General features: G+C 39.9%; 1 protein-coding gene across 2 annotated transcripts in view; it reads right to left on the bottom strand.

The window, feature by feature from the left end:
* Positions 1-18,278, bottom strand: part of ttll6 (tubulin tyrosine ligase-like family, member 6) — a 70,596-nt gene that overhangs the window by 36,036 nt on the left and 16,282 nt on the right. Inside the window, exons 3-4 of one of the 2 annotated variants that reach the window (XM_051918834.1) lie at positions 12,581-12,781; positions 6,832-6,869 (exon numbers count right to left, since the gene is read on the bottom strand). In XM_051918834.1, coding sequence (XP_051774794.1) covers positions 6,832-6,869; positions 12,581-12,780 — 238 coding nt within the window. In that variant the 5' untranslated portion in view covers position 12,781. Of the gene's footprint in view, positions 1-6,831; positions 6,873-12,580; positions 12,782-18,278 lie in introns of those variants that run through there. The other variant, XM_028819632.2, reaches the window with a different exon arrangement.

An 18,278-nucleotide genomic window follows, 5' to 3' on the forward strand; every position in this document is an offset into this window, starting at 1 on the left:
GTGGCACCTCTTAATGTGACTCCCCCAATATGCCCTGGACGTGCTTGAAATGCAGTACTGGCCAATCACATTTCCTGCTCTGCTTCATTATTCTGCATTTCTCACCCCCAACCGCCATCCCAATCCCCCCATCCCTGGCCTTACCACTGTGGCATCAGCTTATTAAGGCACATCGCTTTTGACTTAAGCTCACAAACATTAGAAGCACCCATAATGCCCTAGAGCAATCATTATTAGATACAAATCAAGTCGAAAAAATTAGATTTTCGACAAATAGTCAAATATTAATTATAATTTTAAGGGCTGACAGGCATGTTTGAGGGCTACTGTAGCCTATGTTATCACTGATGGACACAAATATTATTTCACGTAATTTAAAATGTTTAAACCAAAAATTATAAAAAAAACCGCTTTCTAATACACATACATACTGTACAAGATAACACCCTGAAAAAGTATCCAGTCCCTTGAAAAATTCACTAATTTTACTGATTAACTAATTCTCACTAACATTTTGGTGTAGACTTTTTTTTTTGTTCTTTATTTCGCCTTATACAATTTCTTGTATTAGGAATTTGTTAGTTTTCGCATACCCCTTGGGGAGGGAGTGCAGGGTCAGCCATTGTACAGCGCCCCTGGGGCAATTACAGGTTAAGGGTCTTGCTCAAGGGCCCAGCAGAGTAGGATCTCTTTTGGCAGTGACGGGGATTCAAACCGGCAACATTCTGGATACCAGCGCAGATACTTAGATGCCTGCCATACAGAAATATATATATATATACAGGGTGAGTCAAAATTATGTTAACACTAATGGATTATTTTTAGGTTGATGGATAGTTCATGGTGGAGCATTGCCATGGCCTCCACACTCCCCTGATCTGACACCCTGTGATTTCTGATTATGGGGTATGGTGAAGGAGTGCGTGTGTGTATAGCAGGAAAGTTCGTGATATCAAAGATCTAAAGGAGAGAATACGGACTGCAGGATCATCTATTCCCTGTGAAATGTGTGTCTGCGCTTTAATTGGTACTGTTGCTCATTGGTTTTTGTGCGTTAAATATAATGGCGAACAGGTTGAGACATTCCTGGAAATCATCTTGCACATATGAAGTATGTTTTCTGAATAAATTGTTTCCACCATTCAAATGTTACCATAATTTTGACTCATCCTATATATACGTATATATGAGAGTGTCCCAAAATTCACGCAAGATTTGAATTTGGCGCCATTTGTGCGGTAAAGTGTTGCCAACGAAAAAAAAAAAGACAGTGTGACAGCTCACAGTTCAGGGTTATTAAAAATGGAGCGCTACACAAAAGAACAACGCGTCGTTGAGAAACAAATGCATCCACAACGTGTCACTGTTTGGTGCGGATTCTGGGCTGGAGACATCATCGGACCATTCTTCTTTGAAAATGCGGCTGGTCAGGCAATAACAGTTAATGGTGCTCGCTATCACGACATGATAATCCAGCTTTTTGTGTCTAAATTGCAAGATATGGATGTGGACGATATGTGGTTTCAACAAGACGGTGCCACATGCCATACAGCCCGAGAAACAATTCAATTACTGCATGAGTCATTTCCTGATCGTGTAATTTCCCATTTTGGTGATCAGAATTGGCTGCCCAGATCATGCGATTTAACGCTGTTGGACTTTTTTCTTTGGGGTTTTTTGAAGTCTAAGGTTTATGCCATCAAGCCCACGACCACCCACACCTTGAAGGAGGAAATTGAGTGCTGTATCAACGAAATTCAGCCACATTTATGCAAATCGGTCATGGAAAATTTCGATAAAAGAGTGCGTATGTGCCAGCAAAGCCGTGGAGGCCATTTTCCCGATATGCTATTCCATACATAACCCTTATTTACAATTTTTAATTAAAAACCTGTGTTCTCTTTCAAAATTACTTCTTGCGTGAATTTTGGGACACCCTATATATAGGCTGCCTTGTCCATGTCCTTGTCCTTGTATATACACACATACATACATACATACATATTATATATACATATACAAATACATGTTGGACAGCAGGCACAGGTTGGCAATCTGAGAGGGATGGTGCATAATTCATTACCTGGCCGGGATGCTGCCATACTGAAAGGTCGAGAAGAAAGGCTGGTTATTCCCTGCCTTTGCCTGGAGGTTAGCAGGAGGTAGCAACCTCTAAGTGAATATGCCTGTGTCCTGGCAGGGATGGAACAAAGTTCCTTACCTGTCCGGGAGGCCAGTGTAATGGAGACGATGTATTTGAACCAGTGGCATCACCCAATACATTAGATGGCAGCTTCCCTGGGACAGGATTACCACACAGACACCTGCAGGGCATGCTGGGACCTGTAGTTCTATGGGGCAGCTCTGCTGAGTTCCATAGGAGCAAAAGGAAGCCTACCCATTATTAGTGAAACATTCCTAACAATTCGCTCAGTGAGTGTATATATAAGTGTACTGTATATGCACAAACATATAAACATCCACACACAAACAGGTAAGTGACATAATAAAAGAAACACTGTTACAAATTGTCTTAGTAGGGAGGTGGGCCACCAAAAGCTGTCAGAATAGCTTCCATATGCCTTTCGGATTGAGCGAACAAGGGCCTGGAACTGAACTCACATAATGTGAGGCCATTCTTCTTTTAGAAATATCAATATTTGGAGTTTTTATGATGGTGATGCACAATACTGTATAAAGCACTGCTCCAGATCCTCACAGTTGTGAAACTGAGCTGGAATTTGATTGACCATGGTAAGAGTACCTTGGGGTTAGAACCTTTCCCGATATTTTATAACCCATTTCCCTTAGCAATCTTTATTTATATAATGGCCTTCATTGAAAACACCATCCCAAGGTGTGTAATAACGCAAGAACTGGCTAAGCTGAAAATAATAAGAAAAAATATAAATGGCTTGAAAGTCTACATGAATGCATTACATTTAGAATCCTTAAAAATAACCTAATGAGATGTAGTTTAAAGATAGCAAAAATAAAAATCAAGCTCAAATTGGCTTCAGGTACAGTTTAAAGTAAGGGTTCTCTGGGATGCCCCATTGTGTTGGTGCCCCTACTCTTACTCTACTCTACACACACACACGCATACATATATTATACAAGAGGAGCACTGCCATCTATTACACTGGAGGAGGAACAGTTCCAGATAGACAATCTCCCTCTGTGCATCCATTATGGTCTCTCAAGCAGGGTGCCTTGTCCATCCACATTGGCACCTACAATACATGTATTATATGTACATACGTATACAGGTATATACATTATATACAGGATGTCTCAAAAAAATGTGCACAAATTCTGAGAAAAGTAAATATAAAAAAATCCTAAAGTCAGAAAAGCATTTTGATTTTTTGTAGACAGACATAAAATACAGTATGCTAGCATATGTACATAAACTTGTCTACCACAGGAACTGTTGATAGTGGATGAACAGATGTTGAGAGATAGCAAAGTGCTCATTCTGGCTATGCTTTGCATTATGGGTTTGTGACTAAACAAGCGCAGCAATCAGAGTTGGTATTGAATGCACTAGACTTTGGCCAATATGGAATTTCAATAAAAGATGCTAAAGTAAAAGTGCAATGAGGCCATAATAGACAGCATAAAGATAAATATCTAATTTCTACAGACTTATCATTCAAGTGTAACTCTGAAATTGAATTAGGCAACCAACCTGAATAATCTATATAGGCTAAAAATGGATGGACTGATGGGTCTGAATATGAATAGATGAATGTACGCATAAATGAGTTTGAAGATGGATGGGTGGAAGGGATATAAAATGAGTGGATGGGTGTGAAAACAAATGGGCAAGCAAAGTTATCTTTGTACTGGCAGAGCACAGCTCACAAAATACCCTCGATACTCAGGTGTTAACTTCTCACAGAGAGTTGAAAACAATGTTCTTAGTCGGCCAAGCCAAAGCACGTCTTTCTTAGATTGAGTGACTAATCAAATTTCTGACTACAAGGGTGTCTTTTCTCCAAAGCAGTTTCATTCTTCTTCAGCTCTGCTACACAGACATGGATAGGAAAGATTGGCTTGAAAATCAATGGATGAATGGATAGATGGATTGGTTCTAAATTTTTATTGTTTTTCTTCAAAATCCTCAATGCATATACAAGTAGCCAGACCATGTAAAAGAACTTCACCAAGCTAAACATAGTCAGACCTCCTCATTTGAGTGGTGGCTCTGAGACTAGGGATCTGCACTGGCAATCGGAAGGTTGCCGGTTTGAATCTCGTAAAATGGCAAAAGGGACTCTGCTCTGTTGGGACCCTTGAGCAAGGCCCTTAACCTGCAATTGCTAAGTGTGTTGAGTAGTGAGAAAAGTGCTAAATAAATGCAAAGAATTATTATTATTATCTTCAGGATAAATGGTTTCTGCAGTCAACTCTGGCTCAAATACTACAGTGAGGAATATAGACTTTTTTTCTAGAACTTTAGAACAATCTAGACAAGAACAGGCCATTCAGCCCAACAAAGTTCGTCAGTCCCATCTACTCAATTCTTGCGAAATCACATCAAGTCAAGTTTTAAAAGTCCTTAAAGTCCTACTGTCTACCATACTACCTGGCCACTTATTCCATGAGTCTGGGGTTCTCTGTGTGAAGAATAACTTTGTAATGTTAGTGCGAAATTGACCTATTTATTCATTGTAAAGTAAAGTCTCGATTCATTGGAGTAAATCCCTTCATAATTTTATACACTTCAGTCATGTCGTCTCTTCTTCTACTTTGGCTTAAACTGAAAAGACTCCTCTCTTTTAAGCTTTCCTCATAACTCATCCCCTGTAACCCTGGAATCAGCCTGGTTGCTGTTCTCCGGAATTTTTCTAGTACTGTACTGCTTTGTCCTTTTTTGTAGACTGGAAGACCGAAACTATACACAGTACTCCAGCTGAGGACTCACCAGTGCGTTATAAAGCTTGAGCAGAACCTCCTTGGACTTGTATTCCACACATCAGGGTGCTATATAACCTGACATTCTGTTAGCATCCCTCATGGTTTCTGAACTCTGCCTGAAAGTTGATAGTGGTGAGTACACTATGATTCCTATCCTAAATCTTTCTCATAAGGAATATTTATTGATTTTTCAGACCTCCCACTGTGTATTCAGATCTAACATTTTTACCTCCTTTACATTTACTTACATTAAATTTCACCTGCCAAAAATCTGCCTAAGCCTTCATTCTGTCCAAGTTCCTTTGTAAAGATTCAACGGATTCTTAATTAGAATTTCACGGGACCTTCTAGGGTGTTGTACCGTGTTAGCCATTATGAATGTAGTGAGAAGTCAAGCAAAAATGACACTTTTTATTGGCTAACTAAAAAGATTACAATATGCAAGCTTTCGAGGCAACTCAGGCCGCTTCTTTAGGCAAGATACAATCTTGAACTCCTCTCATTTGAATCTGTTCTTTTTTACCACTTTGCATGCTTGTTCTAGTGAAGGCAGTAGTGGCATCGTACAGAGCAGGATAGACATTGTGTGCATCTCTCCCTGGGTGCTCAGCAGGTGTAATCTCTCCTGTGTATTCTTGGTTTTCACCCGGTAGGCTGTGCCAGACACACCTCTAATGAGAGATACCCAGGGGGTCATATTTCTGATGAATTAAAATAATAATGTACAATATATAATTTTAAATGGTCATTTTTCACTGTTAGTATAGTACAGGGTTCTCAAACTCTGGTCCTGGAGGGCCGCAGTAGCTGCAGGTTTTCATTTTAACCTTTTTCCTTATTAGTGACCTGTTTTTTGCTGTTAATTAACTTCTTTTGAGTTCATTTTAATTGACTTGCTCTTGAAGACTCAGACCCCTTAATTGTTTGTTTTTCCTTAATTAACAGTGAGATACAAAATGAGCCAAAATTGACCAGCAAACTGTGATCATCACACAATATCTGAAAATAAAGAAAGGTGAAGGTCTCAGGAATGTTGATCTGCTCAGGTCCACAAAACATTTTATCAGAGCTCTTAGAAAAGTGAAAATCAACAATTTCAGGAACGTCTGCTATTGCACAATGAGAGCAGCGACAAGCCATAGAATTAAAGAACAAGTTGAATTAACAACAAGAATCAGTGCCTGATTAAGCAATTGGTTGGAGTGAAATTGGTTGGAGTTTGAGGCCCTGACTTAGTTGGTCTTCTGTTGGCTCCCTCACTTCACATTTTATTTCTGTTTGGGTGCTGTTTAAGGAAAGAAATGAAGCAATTCAGAGGAACAATGAAGAAATTCAGGGAAACAAATCTAAAAAACAAGTCAATTAAAATTCATTTTAAGTTAATTAGCAGCAAAAACAGGTCATTCATTAAGAAAAGGGCAAGTATTAAAACCTGCAGCCACTGCGGCCCTCCAGGACCAGAGTTTGTGAGCCCTGGTGTAGTTGATACTGGACTCCAAACCGAGCAGATGCCAGTTCAGTCCCCATCTCCAAACTACAGTGTGACCCTGAGCAAATCACATAATATGCCTTGTCTGCAAATGTAAATAAAAAAAATATGGAAACTGTTGTACAATAGCATATTTAGTGAGTTAAAATTGTGTTTTTTATTATTTAGAAATGCTACATTAAATGATGCACTTTCTTTAGTGTATATCAATGCCTTCTATTCCTCATTTTTATGTCTTTTCTGGGCTGAGCTATCGGTGAATACAGTGGTGTTTTTTTTTGTCTGCCAAATTCTGTATGTATACACTTGTTGAGATATCCTGCACGTTAAATGCACACACACAAACATTATTGCCCTACCCATCACCAGTGCTGAGCTGGATATGAACACACATTTTACTAGGGGCTTATTCAACTTACCGCTCTCATATTTGCAGCTGGAGAGATTTATCCAGATTCATCTGGAAAAAAAGAAAACAAGAGCAGAAAGACAGAAGCACGCTACAGCAAGGGTGGCCTGAAGCATTTAAGAGGGATATAAATGGACAAAATGTGCAAAGGCTCTAGAGGACAACATGGAAGGGCCACTGCATTTGCACTAAACCCAAAGCAGGCATGGCATCTGCAGCCTTGGCTTAGCTGCTCATTCATTAAGATCAACTTGTTTTTTGCTGGCATAATTGCATTCTACAAGAAATGCTTTTTAAACAGTATACAAAAGAGAAAGTCCACCTGTAAGCAGTCTTGTTTCATTTACTTTTTGATATTTTTACTCCAGACTGAACTCAGTTTAGACATTAGACTGGCACTAGGAGTGGCACAGTGGTAAGCACTGCTGACTCATGGCTGTGGGCCACTGGGCTTAAGTCGTGTCACAGTCTGCATAGTGCTGAATTTGGAGCCAGGTCCAAGGTTGGGTACCTTCATGCACGTTACTGGGCCTGGGATAGATTCTGACCCTCAAAGACCTGTCAGTGGGATTTAACTCAAATCAGAAACAAATGTTACACTAAGTGATAGTAGAATGTGTTAAAATACATTTATTTATAACATACAATTACATTTGCATTTATTTTATGCTGCTTATTCTGAATTATTTTACACCTGCTACTGTGGAAGATGAATGTTCTCTTCGTTCCCTTGTACTAATCCTTGTCTAAGGAGTTAAGCAGAAGTAAGCTTTAAAAACATGCTTTGCTGAGCAAACAGAAGAATATTTGTCAAAAGGACTCAAGGTCTAAGCATTCCACACTGAGACTGCCTTATCACGTTTTCCCTTAGTTTACATCTGAACGCCATAACAAAAGAGCCAAGGAATCAAGTTGCACAAGGAGCATTGAAGGGGCTCAAGGATTGTGTATAATAAAGTGTTGACTGTTGCATTTTCATAATGAATATTAAATCACGCATTCTAGGGGTATAAAAACTTTGCCCCACCCAACAAACAGGGTTCAGAAGAGCCCTGACGCTGTCAAGGTCCTCACAGGTGGCGCAGTGGTAGTGCTGCTGCTTTGCAGTAAGGAGACTGTGGAAGATTGTGGGTTCACTTCCCGGTTCCTCCCTGTGTGGATAGCGCTTTGAGTACTGAGAAAAGCGCTATATAAATGTAATGAATTATTATTATTAAGTAATATTGATTGCCTGCTTTTCTGAAACCTGCTCACTGTGACGATGAGAAAATAAAGCTGCTATATGACCACACCTGCTGTCTTGTCTAAGTGATCGTCCACACTACTTTTCAATGAATTGGGATGTCAGAGCATTTAGCAAACCTTGCCATATTTATAAGATATTAAAGCCATCATATTTTATAGACTTCAAACCTCACCAGTAAATTGGATTTATTAATGCAGACAATTATTGAACCATAACAGAATATTTTCAAATGACCTTGGATAGGTGAAGCCTATTCCAACAGTACTGGGCACAAGGCAAGGGTCCAACCCTGGATGGGTTCCGAGTCCATCAAAAGGCATACAACCACACTCATATGCAACCAGTGTAGAGGTGCCAATTACCTTCCATACTCTTCTTTAAGAACACCTTAGAATGGTGTCCTTCATAAAAAAGCTGCAATTTAAAATTATAAGAACATAAGACAATTGACAAATGAGAGAAGACCATTCACTCCATTAAGCCTGTTTGTTTAGTTAATAACTTAGTTGCCCCAGTACCTCATGAAGAAACTTTTTACATTTTTTTTTATATATAGAAGATTGTTATGCATGTGCACCTTCCTGGCTCTGGTAAGGTAAAGAGTTCAACCCCGGAACGAGAGGGGGGTGCTAATGATAATAGTATAATTTCTTTCCCCAATAGCATTAAAGGGCTGCCGTAGACAGATGTGTAACTCTCTCTTGTGCCTCCGAGAAGACTCCACCCCTTTTGGCGGCAGTGCTTTTAAAAACAGGCAACAATGGAGCTGGGCATCAGACCTTAACCACTGAAAGAGGAGGACAGTGCATGCGAACCTCAAGCCTCAGGCTCCGGAATACAGAACAAGTCACTGATAGCAGGGCAGGAGACAACCTGGGAGCCGTGAGGCAACATTGCTATCTCCACTGTACCACCATTCTGTGCCAACCTTACTCAGGGTCATTATAATGAAAAATTAGCTTCTTCTTTTTTTATTATTTGGTTGCATAACTAGAAGAATTTAAAACCGACTAAACAGAAAAGAAAATTTTGTGATTAATGCTGCATCCTCACAGATCCTGGGGTCAGAGCCAATGTTTCTATATGGAATATGATTATTTACATATGTTTAAGATTTTTTTTCTCCTAGGTATTGTGTTTTTGTACACCATATTCTCAGAAAACATGTGTCTTAGCTTATCGGTGAACCTAAATTGCCCCTGTGTTAGTATGGCAATGTGAGTAAGCTGGCCTTGCAAGGGACTGGCACCCTCTCCAAGATCTGGCTTCCAATTACAGCTTGGTAAGTATACTGTATATGAAGTATTTACATGATGCATCTATTTCTGCACTGAGTGTTTTCTGGGTACTATTTTCCCCCTTCTGGCCAGTTCACAGCAGCCTTTCTTCTGCATCTTCTCTTGCTGTATATTGACGTTTTGCATTGTAATCTAACTGCATTTCAAATGTTTATGAAGATGAGCGACTTGGACGGGTTTGCAACAAGAATCCAATGCCTTGAGTCATTAGATAGGCAAGCCTATTTTACGAATATTAATTTGAAATACGATAGAAAAAAAATCAGATTTTTTTTTTCCATCTTTTGACTTTTACTTAATAAAAATAGTTTGGTTTTGCAAGAGGTTTTTAACAGGACGCATGTGGTGCTCAAACACACTTGGCGAGCCGCACTTAGAGCGCCTTTAAAAGTTGGGGGCAGGAGAGAAGCTCGTCTGCCATCTACTGGTTACGTATGATTACTGCAATTTGTTTACGTGGATTTTTTTACTATTTCTTTTCCCCACCCCCAACCCAAAGACACACGCGCACGCGCACGCGCGCGCGCACACACATTTTCATTCATCGCTCAGCATAGCAATTTATTTTTTCATCTATAAGATGTATTGTGCTTTTTTATTTCAAATGTATTTGCACTCCTAATTATTTAACGTGTATCCACCTAAATGTTTTGGGTGCTCTGATCTGTCGCTTCGGTATTGCCGTACTCTGCATTAATATTGCACCTTTGAGTTGAGGTCAGTTGCAGATGACTGGCGTCTGCCCTGTGTTCAGGATGTCGCGTTCAACTCCGCCCCTATGACAATGGCTGGTTCGGGGGGACAAATTGCAGGTGGGCTGGCGCAGTAGTACGCGCTGCTGTCTCACGTCTCCAGACACCTGGGTAACGGCAATGTATTCCAGACCAAACTCTCTTTGTACAGCTACTGCGGTTTTCTTCTCGAATCTCAAAGCGTCCCGGCCGCAGTTCACTTCTGTCACGCGAATAAGTACAAGATAAGAATTCAAATCACCACCTTTTTAAAAAGCTTTAGTAAGCGCCTCGGCCATTATAGGGGTCTTCTTCACGCTCCAGCATTCAAAGTTTAGAGTAAGAGTTGAAAGTATCTGGTTGGTAGGGAGCGATAAAACGGTTACAGTCTTAAAAATAACGGATCCGTAGTGGCGCTTTAATGGGTTGTGTAGTTCCTCGTGGAACCATTGCTTGACAATGACCCATTGGATTCCGTGAAGGCTTCTTTGCAAGTGAAACCGGATCGTTGGGCTTTGAAAAGGCGACTAATATGTGGACAAAATAGAAACCATTGGATACCAGGTAGGATAAAACAGATCAAAATCTATTTATGGAGCCTGTTAATGGATTTACACTCAATAACGTTCATTATATATTTATTATATTTGCTGGGATTACTTAACCTTTTTAGCTATACTGCCTTAAATTCGTTAGATATCACACTAACATTAGTTTATGTGGAAAGAAAGCAATTCGATTACTGTGTTTTTAAAGACGTACAATCCGTCTCAGAGACTGTTGTCATTGCTCACCTATTTTTATATTTATTTTACTCAAAATTAATACTTTTCTAATTCTGAAAACATGGCATTCCCATTTTCCCAATGCACAATTACATAAAGTGATTTAACTTAAAATAATCATGTCTGATCCCAAAGGATGAAGTCCGCGAGTAATTCCCAGTAATTGTTTTATTCGTGAATCGTCCGCAGATTGACTATGCGCTTTGTTTGATTTGGGAATCTTGTGGCTCCTGCGCATGCTCGAAGTTGTGACTGTGCACATCATCTACAAGTGCAAGAAAAAGTTGCCAGGAATCACTGTGCGAAGTGGTAACTTTAATTCTGTAAACTCAGATTCATCGTTAGGAGGCTGCATCTGTACTGTCTGCAGTAAATGTGCCAGTTAATAGATGAAGGTACAAGTCCCGTGTACCGACTTGAGATAAGTTAATTAAAGATTAACAGAATACTACTCTTTTTGTTCTTATAATGCATCTTTTCTCTGAGTTATCTGGTTTATGTGCATGACATTTGCATGGAAGTCCAGGGTTAATTACCTATTTCTTTGCCTCAAATGCCCTCAGGGATGAATAAATGAAAATGTATAGATCAGTGTTGCTAAGTACTCCAGGGAAGCTTATTCTTGCCATTCCAAAGAACATATTGCATTGTTTTGCTCAAGAAATTGTCTTAATTTGCAATTAAAACTGCATTTTTTTTACGAAGGTATTGCTTTATTTCACAAAGATACTGCTTCCTGTATCAGTAACATCAGTAACATCTTATATGCATATGCTCATTTGTCTGGTGACAGCTAGTGAGGAAGAAGTTAGGCATGTGCAGAACATGCAATCAATTGATAAGAACTGAACAAAAGGTATACTATACATTTATTCCTACATGTGATGTGTTGAGAGGCAAATTTAATTATTTGCCAATGTCAGGGCAAAGGGAGTCAGTGATTATTCCGACAGCACTGGGTACAAGGCAAGGACCAAACCCAGTGGATGGTGTACCTTTCCTTTTGCAGGGTTCAATCGCACAGCCAAACAGAAAAGACTGTGCTGTGTGTAATCCAATAACGGAAACCTATTAATAAAGAATCTGTGCTACAGATATTTTGAAACAGTGCAATCTGAAGGCGCTACAGCCAGAGTTCATACCTCAAATCTTCTAAGACTCCGGTGAAGACCCATACAGATGAAAATCCTAGCACGGTTAGGCAGGAATGACGGCTGTGCGCTACCATTTGTCCTATATATTAAAACATCTGTACTAACCTTACTAAATTTTAAAACGATTAGAAACTAAATATATACCTACTCTATATACTCTTCTTCCATTCCTTTCACATAATTGCAAGATTTGTGTGTGCTTAACGTCTCCCTTGATAGCCATCACTAGGAAACATATGGGCACGATATTACCGGCAGCATCAGGCAATATCTTTGCAAAATAATCCGATTATTTCAAGAAATCATACAATAATTATTTGAAAATAATAAATAACATTTGTGAAAGAATTAATTATTATAAAATAATATTTTGATGAAACAACACGATTCATTTGTAAAATAGCACAATACTTTTAAAGAATGACACAATAAAACTTTTTTTTGAGTGGCTGGAATAGGCTTCTGCAGTTTTGTAAAAAAAAAAAATAACAAACTGAAACAAAAACTAAAAGCTTAGTTTCTGACTTTGTGTTACTCTGTCTTACCTTTTCTTTTTCTTTTTCTTCTTCTTAGTCTCCACTTTGTCTGGAGGAGGTTCCTTATCACAGTTCTCATTTGGGCTGTCACTCTCATCTTCTTCTGTTTTTTCTTTTCTAATGCAAGGACTCTCATCCTGGGATTCTGGGTCAACTTGGAATTGTGGAGGTACTTTATTTGCAGAAGGCTCTTCAGAATCGGATTTCATTCTGTTGGTAATGGAAAAGAGACCTTGTTCAACTTAAAACTTTCCAGCCCACGATGCGGTGCCGATACTGGTGGCGTTCAGGAGTCCTGGCTCAAATATGGTCACTGCTCCTGTGGCTGTACTCGACCTCTCACAAACCACTCTAAAGAAACCTTCTACCATGTACATTTTTTGGGTAGGTGTAACTGAAACTTGTAAACTAGCAATAAAATTGTATGTGATAGGATAATAAATGTAATTTGTATGATCAGCAGCCCTAAAGTGAATGTTTGGGAAACAAAACCTTTGTTGTCCAGTTTTATTCATCTCCTTTTTCTATTATTAAACACTTTCAGTTTTAGGAAAATTTAATGGTGATTTTTGTATCAGTCAGCCCGATAGCTAAAAGGGCCTTGGAATTTTCCTTCCACCTCTTCCCTATGTATGGGTAAAGAGAGCAGCTGTCCTGGGTTCCCTAGTCAGTTTCTTCCCTGCTCTCACATTCTCTTACAGTCGATTTTTATGTTATTCATTCCTGACAAGTGGATGTCTGTTAAAGCCACCTTCCTGTCATTAAGAGTCACCCCAAAAAGAACAATGTGGCCATTGGGAGGTCCCTAATCTCATTCCAGCTACACATGCCGATAGCTTTAAAAGAACTGAATACCACTGCCTAAGTCATCATGTGACAAGTCCTGTATAAGTGGAATCAGAAAATGAATGGATGAATGGATTTGCTGATTGATCTTTCCTACATTGTAGCATAATATCATAGCCCCAGCATAACTGGAATTATGTTTCAGAAATATATGATTATTTGTAAAGATCGATTGCCTTGCAGAATTTTGCTGTTATTAAAATGTTATAGAGGTACACATGCTATTTTAAAGAGGCAAGTGTCTACCCATTTCTTAAAATCTGTTTTGAAGAAGCAGAGGTGAGGCAGGGGGAGCAATGTGGAGTTTGGATCCCAGTTTATGGTCACAAGAAGCCAGAGCCTTTCTTGGAAGCTTTGGGCACAAGACGGGCACCAGATGATAACAGGGCATATTGGTGAACATGCACACACACACCCACCCACACACACTGGTCCAGTTTAGATTACAGGGAGGAGAACATGAATGACAAAGGGAGAATGTACAAACTCCAAACAGGCAATGCCTGAAATGAGATTCCAATCCACTTTTAGATTTTTAACCTTTGTTTTTTAGCAACACGTGGAAAAAGGTGTACATTTCTCTATTTCTGTAATGGCCTGCAATTAAATTGTTGTGTCTGGGTGGACCTGGGGCAGACTGGTTCACCTCTGAAATATACACAATGTCCTCCACCCCTCTGCCCCTACACCTTCTTGTCTTATAATATGCTTGATCAGAAAGGCTCTATACAGAATAAAGACATGCTGGTCATTCTTTAGGGCACCACTTCATTTAAGACTCATCTGATTTTGTTCACAGCAATAACTAATATCTCTCTATTATAAAAAAAATCTTGGGAGGGAGACTAGGGAGACGGAACGTGATCTTCTTGGAAGATAATTTGACGTCACATGAGAGAACACTTTAACGTCACGCGAAGACAATTTGATGTCACGCGAGAGACAATTTAACATCACGCAAGACAAGGCAGTGAGACAACATTTAAAACAAGTTCATGGAAATCTAACCAAGCAGTTGGAATGCTTTTGACAAGACAGACATCATGTGCTCCCAGCTCTTAAAACAACGACAAGCGACAAGCAGAACACGCAGCAGGAGCAGCAGCAAGAAGTCAGCAGATGATCTGACTGCTTCTCCTTAGTGTGCGTTCAGCACTCATCCATGACCTTTCACAACGCAAGCAGCAGAGAGGCAAAGTGGCAAAATGGCAGCTGCTGTACAGGCTTTGAAATGATCGATGCAAAGCGCTACAAGCAGAAAACACAGCTTGCCAGCAGCAACAAGTCAGCAGATGATCTGACTGCAACTCCTTAGCGTGCATTCAGCCACCCATCCCCCAATTCACAACGTGAGCAGCAGAGACATGAAGTGGCAAGCGGACAGCTGCTGTACAGGCTTTTAAATGACAGATGTGCAGCACAACAGAAAGAACACGCCGCTCACCAGTAGCAGCAGCAGAAAGATAGCAGATGATCCAACGGCATCTCCTTAGCATGCATTCAGCCACCCCCCCCTCCTTCAAAACATATGCAGCGTTATAAGTCCTGAGAGAAAGATGTAACCACGCCCGGGGCCGGAAATAAAGGACAAGTATTGTTTTTACAAAAGTTTTAAAGTAAAAGTGAAAATAATGCATATGTAACAATTCCCATGAAAATAACAATCTCTTTAAATTGTATATCCGGTAAACCAAATCCGGGGGTGGGCGAGCAAAGCGAGCCGGGGGCAGAACCCCCTAGTATAAAATGAATAAATTAAAAAATTTGCTTCAAGGCATATCTACAATTAAGCATCTTCTGATGATTCTTTCTGTCAATCAATGTATGAATTAAAAGGTTGATTGATTGACTTCTGAAATGGTATACTGGCTAGACATTTTTACCTCACAGTTTATGAACCGGGATATACATACAGTATAATTCCCTCAATTTCCACTTTCTACATAGAGTTTGCACATTCTCCCTGAGGATTTTCTGTGTGTATTCTAGTTTCCTCCCATATCCTAACAACATACAAATTAGGATAAGTGGTAATTCTAACCTTGCCTGGCTGTGACATGTAGTACTGAAGCCCATTGCAGCCTGGTACTTGATATTACCCAAATAGACTCCTGCTCTCAGTGGTCCACACATGGAAAAAAGAGGGGTTTGGAAACAGTATAGACGGATGACTGACTATCTAAATTAAGCCATTCCTACATTTAAAGCCATGTTGATGTTGGTCAATGTTAAAAGTGCTATATAAAATAAAGATCAAAGTTCAAGTTCAGTAAGGTTCCTTGGAGCTGGCAGTGGCAAGGATTCTCCTTGACCCTGAACTGTGTAAACAGGTTATGGATGGATTAAGCTTCAGTATGAGCAAATTTAATATAGGAAATTAACTTTTACTTTTTATAGCTATTCCTAAAATTGAATGATAACATCACCTTTCACAGTATCAACTGTGAAGGCTAGCCATACAACTACTAGACACTGTGCTAGAGGGGACAGAAGAGTCACCTTAAACAGCTCGACAATCCATTTCCTCTTTGATCCAGTTCTGTCAGCAAATGCAAACTAAACCCAACACTTCAAAGCTTGTATTATTCTCATGAGAATTTACTTCCAGAATCTGGGTTTGGGTAATCTACTTTCTTTTTTAGAACATAAGAAAATACCAGTCGACCAAGCTGTTTGTTATACCTAATAGCCAAGCTGTCCCAATACAGGCAGTCCCCGGGTTACGTACGAGATAGGGACTGTAGGTTTGTACTTAAGTTGAATTTGTATGTAAGTCGGAACAGATATATTACTTTAATAAATGTTATTGTTGACCAACTGTAACGAAGTGCTCTGCCAATGAATGATGGAGTTTCACTTCTTTCTGACCTTTTTGTTATTTCTACTTTACTTTCAAAGGTGATGGTTTTTCTCTTCTTTACTGTATCACCAGCACTTGCATCAGATTTGTGTTTCAGAGACATTCTTGAAGGTTGAAGACAAAAGGTTAAGATGAGCTCTTCTGTACAGCACTGTACACGCTATCACAGCAGGAAGGCACCAGTCGTCAACATGTCTGATGTATAGGGTGGTCCAGATCTAATTATGCAATTTTCATTACGCTATAACTTATTCAGTTTATTACATAAAAAATCACCCGAAAAATCCCAGACCATCGAAAAGTGTGCGAACTGATTACATGAAGTACCGTCTTTGCGCCGAAGTGGAATCGTCCCCACATAAATCAAAGTCATCCAGACGATCTGGATCTGCAGAATTAGATCTGGACCACCCTGTACTGACAAGAGACAACTTCCTTCTATGTGTGTAACAGTACAAGCAGGCTTGATATTGAGAATGAATGGGGGCAGCGAGGGGCGGTTCATCACCAGCCCACATCATAGTCACCTCCACTACAGTATACTGTATACAGTGTCCCGCCACGCCATCACCCCCATTCAACACGCAGCCATCCGAGGCACACTACAATACTACCTCTCGCCTCCTCGTTCACCCTCAATGGCCTCCGTTCAGCCACAACAGGGTCGCCACTTGCAGTGGGGGGCGGGCAGTGAAACCGCTTGCCGCCGGAAGCCACCCAATGGACACTAAACTGCGCGAGCAGCGAAATCAACCCCCTCCAGCCTCCGTCCAGCCACCGCTTGCAGCATCCCCAGGCCGAAGATGACGGAGCGGCAGTTACTGAGGCGCATGCGTGGCAGCTGCGGCCCCGTTCGTATGTTGTATGTCGGGTGTCCGTAACCTGGGGACTACCTGTATCTCATTCGGATCCTTCTTAAAGGTTATCACGGTCTCTGCTTCAACTCCATGTCATGGAAGTTTGTTCCAGAGTCCCACAACTCTTTGCATAAAGAAGTGTTTCCTGGCTTCAGTTTTAAATGTACTTCCCCTTAATTTCCACTGACGTCTTCAAGTACGGGATTCACCCTTAAACTGATAGAATATTGCTGGATGTACTTTATCAATGCCATTGAGAATTTAAAATACCTGGATTAGGTCCCCATGCAGTCTCCTCTGCTTGAGACTAGCTCTGTAAAGAAAAGAAGGCATGTTGGAATGATAGTGGAAAAAAAAGATAAGTGTTGCAATATGATACGAAATATCAGAGAGAAGACTCCTGATACCATATTAGATTTCAACCAGTTATTTCCGTTTCATTCTTTTGAATGAGTTTTAAGGAAAATTATCCAGCAATGGAAGGTAAATTCCTATTATTCCAGGAAAAATCCATGTGGACTAAATAAATACCATTGAGTTCAATTAAGAACTATACAGGGACCTTATTTCTATGCAACATAAAATTTTAAATAAGTCTCAGTGGCTAAGGTAATTAATTACGTCATGTGGGAAGACCAGCCAGCCTGCCAAGACTCATCATGTAACATTAATTTAATCCTGTCTGGTGAAGCTATTTTGTGTCTCGTTTAAATTCAGACCTAAAGTAATGCAATCATGTAATTGTTCACTAACACTTTTAGAACTGGAAAAAAATATATTTTTAAAGGTTTTGCTTCCTGAAAATTTTGGGGGGATTCTAATAGACGGCTTCAAGACAAATACAAATATAACAGGTGATAGCAATAGAACAGTATGTGATAGGAAAATTTAGAGATGATCTTTGAAATCAGTAGGCCCTAGCTAAAAGGGCTTTGGATATTTACTCCCACCTCTTCCCCATGTAGTTGTTGCCCCAAGTAAAGACAGTAGCTGTCCTGGGTTTCCTTGACAGCTTCTCCCCAGCTCTCACATTCCTTTTCAGTCATTTTTCCCATCATTCTTTCCTGACAAAAGCTTAAAATCCATCTTTCCGTTATAGGAACTACCCTAAAAAGAACAGTGTTCCCCCCAGCTGCCTCCTTAT

This window comes from Erpetoichthys calabaricus, chromosome 14 (assembly GCF_900747795.2).
Source record: "Erpetoichthys calabaricus chromosome 14, fErpCal1.3, whole genome shotgun sequence".
Lineage (NCBI taxonomy): Eukaryota > Metazoa > Chordata > Cladistia > Polypteriformes > Polypteridae > Erpetoichthys > Erpetoichthys calabaricus.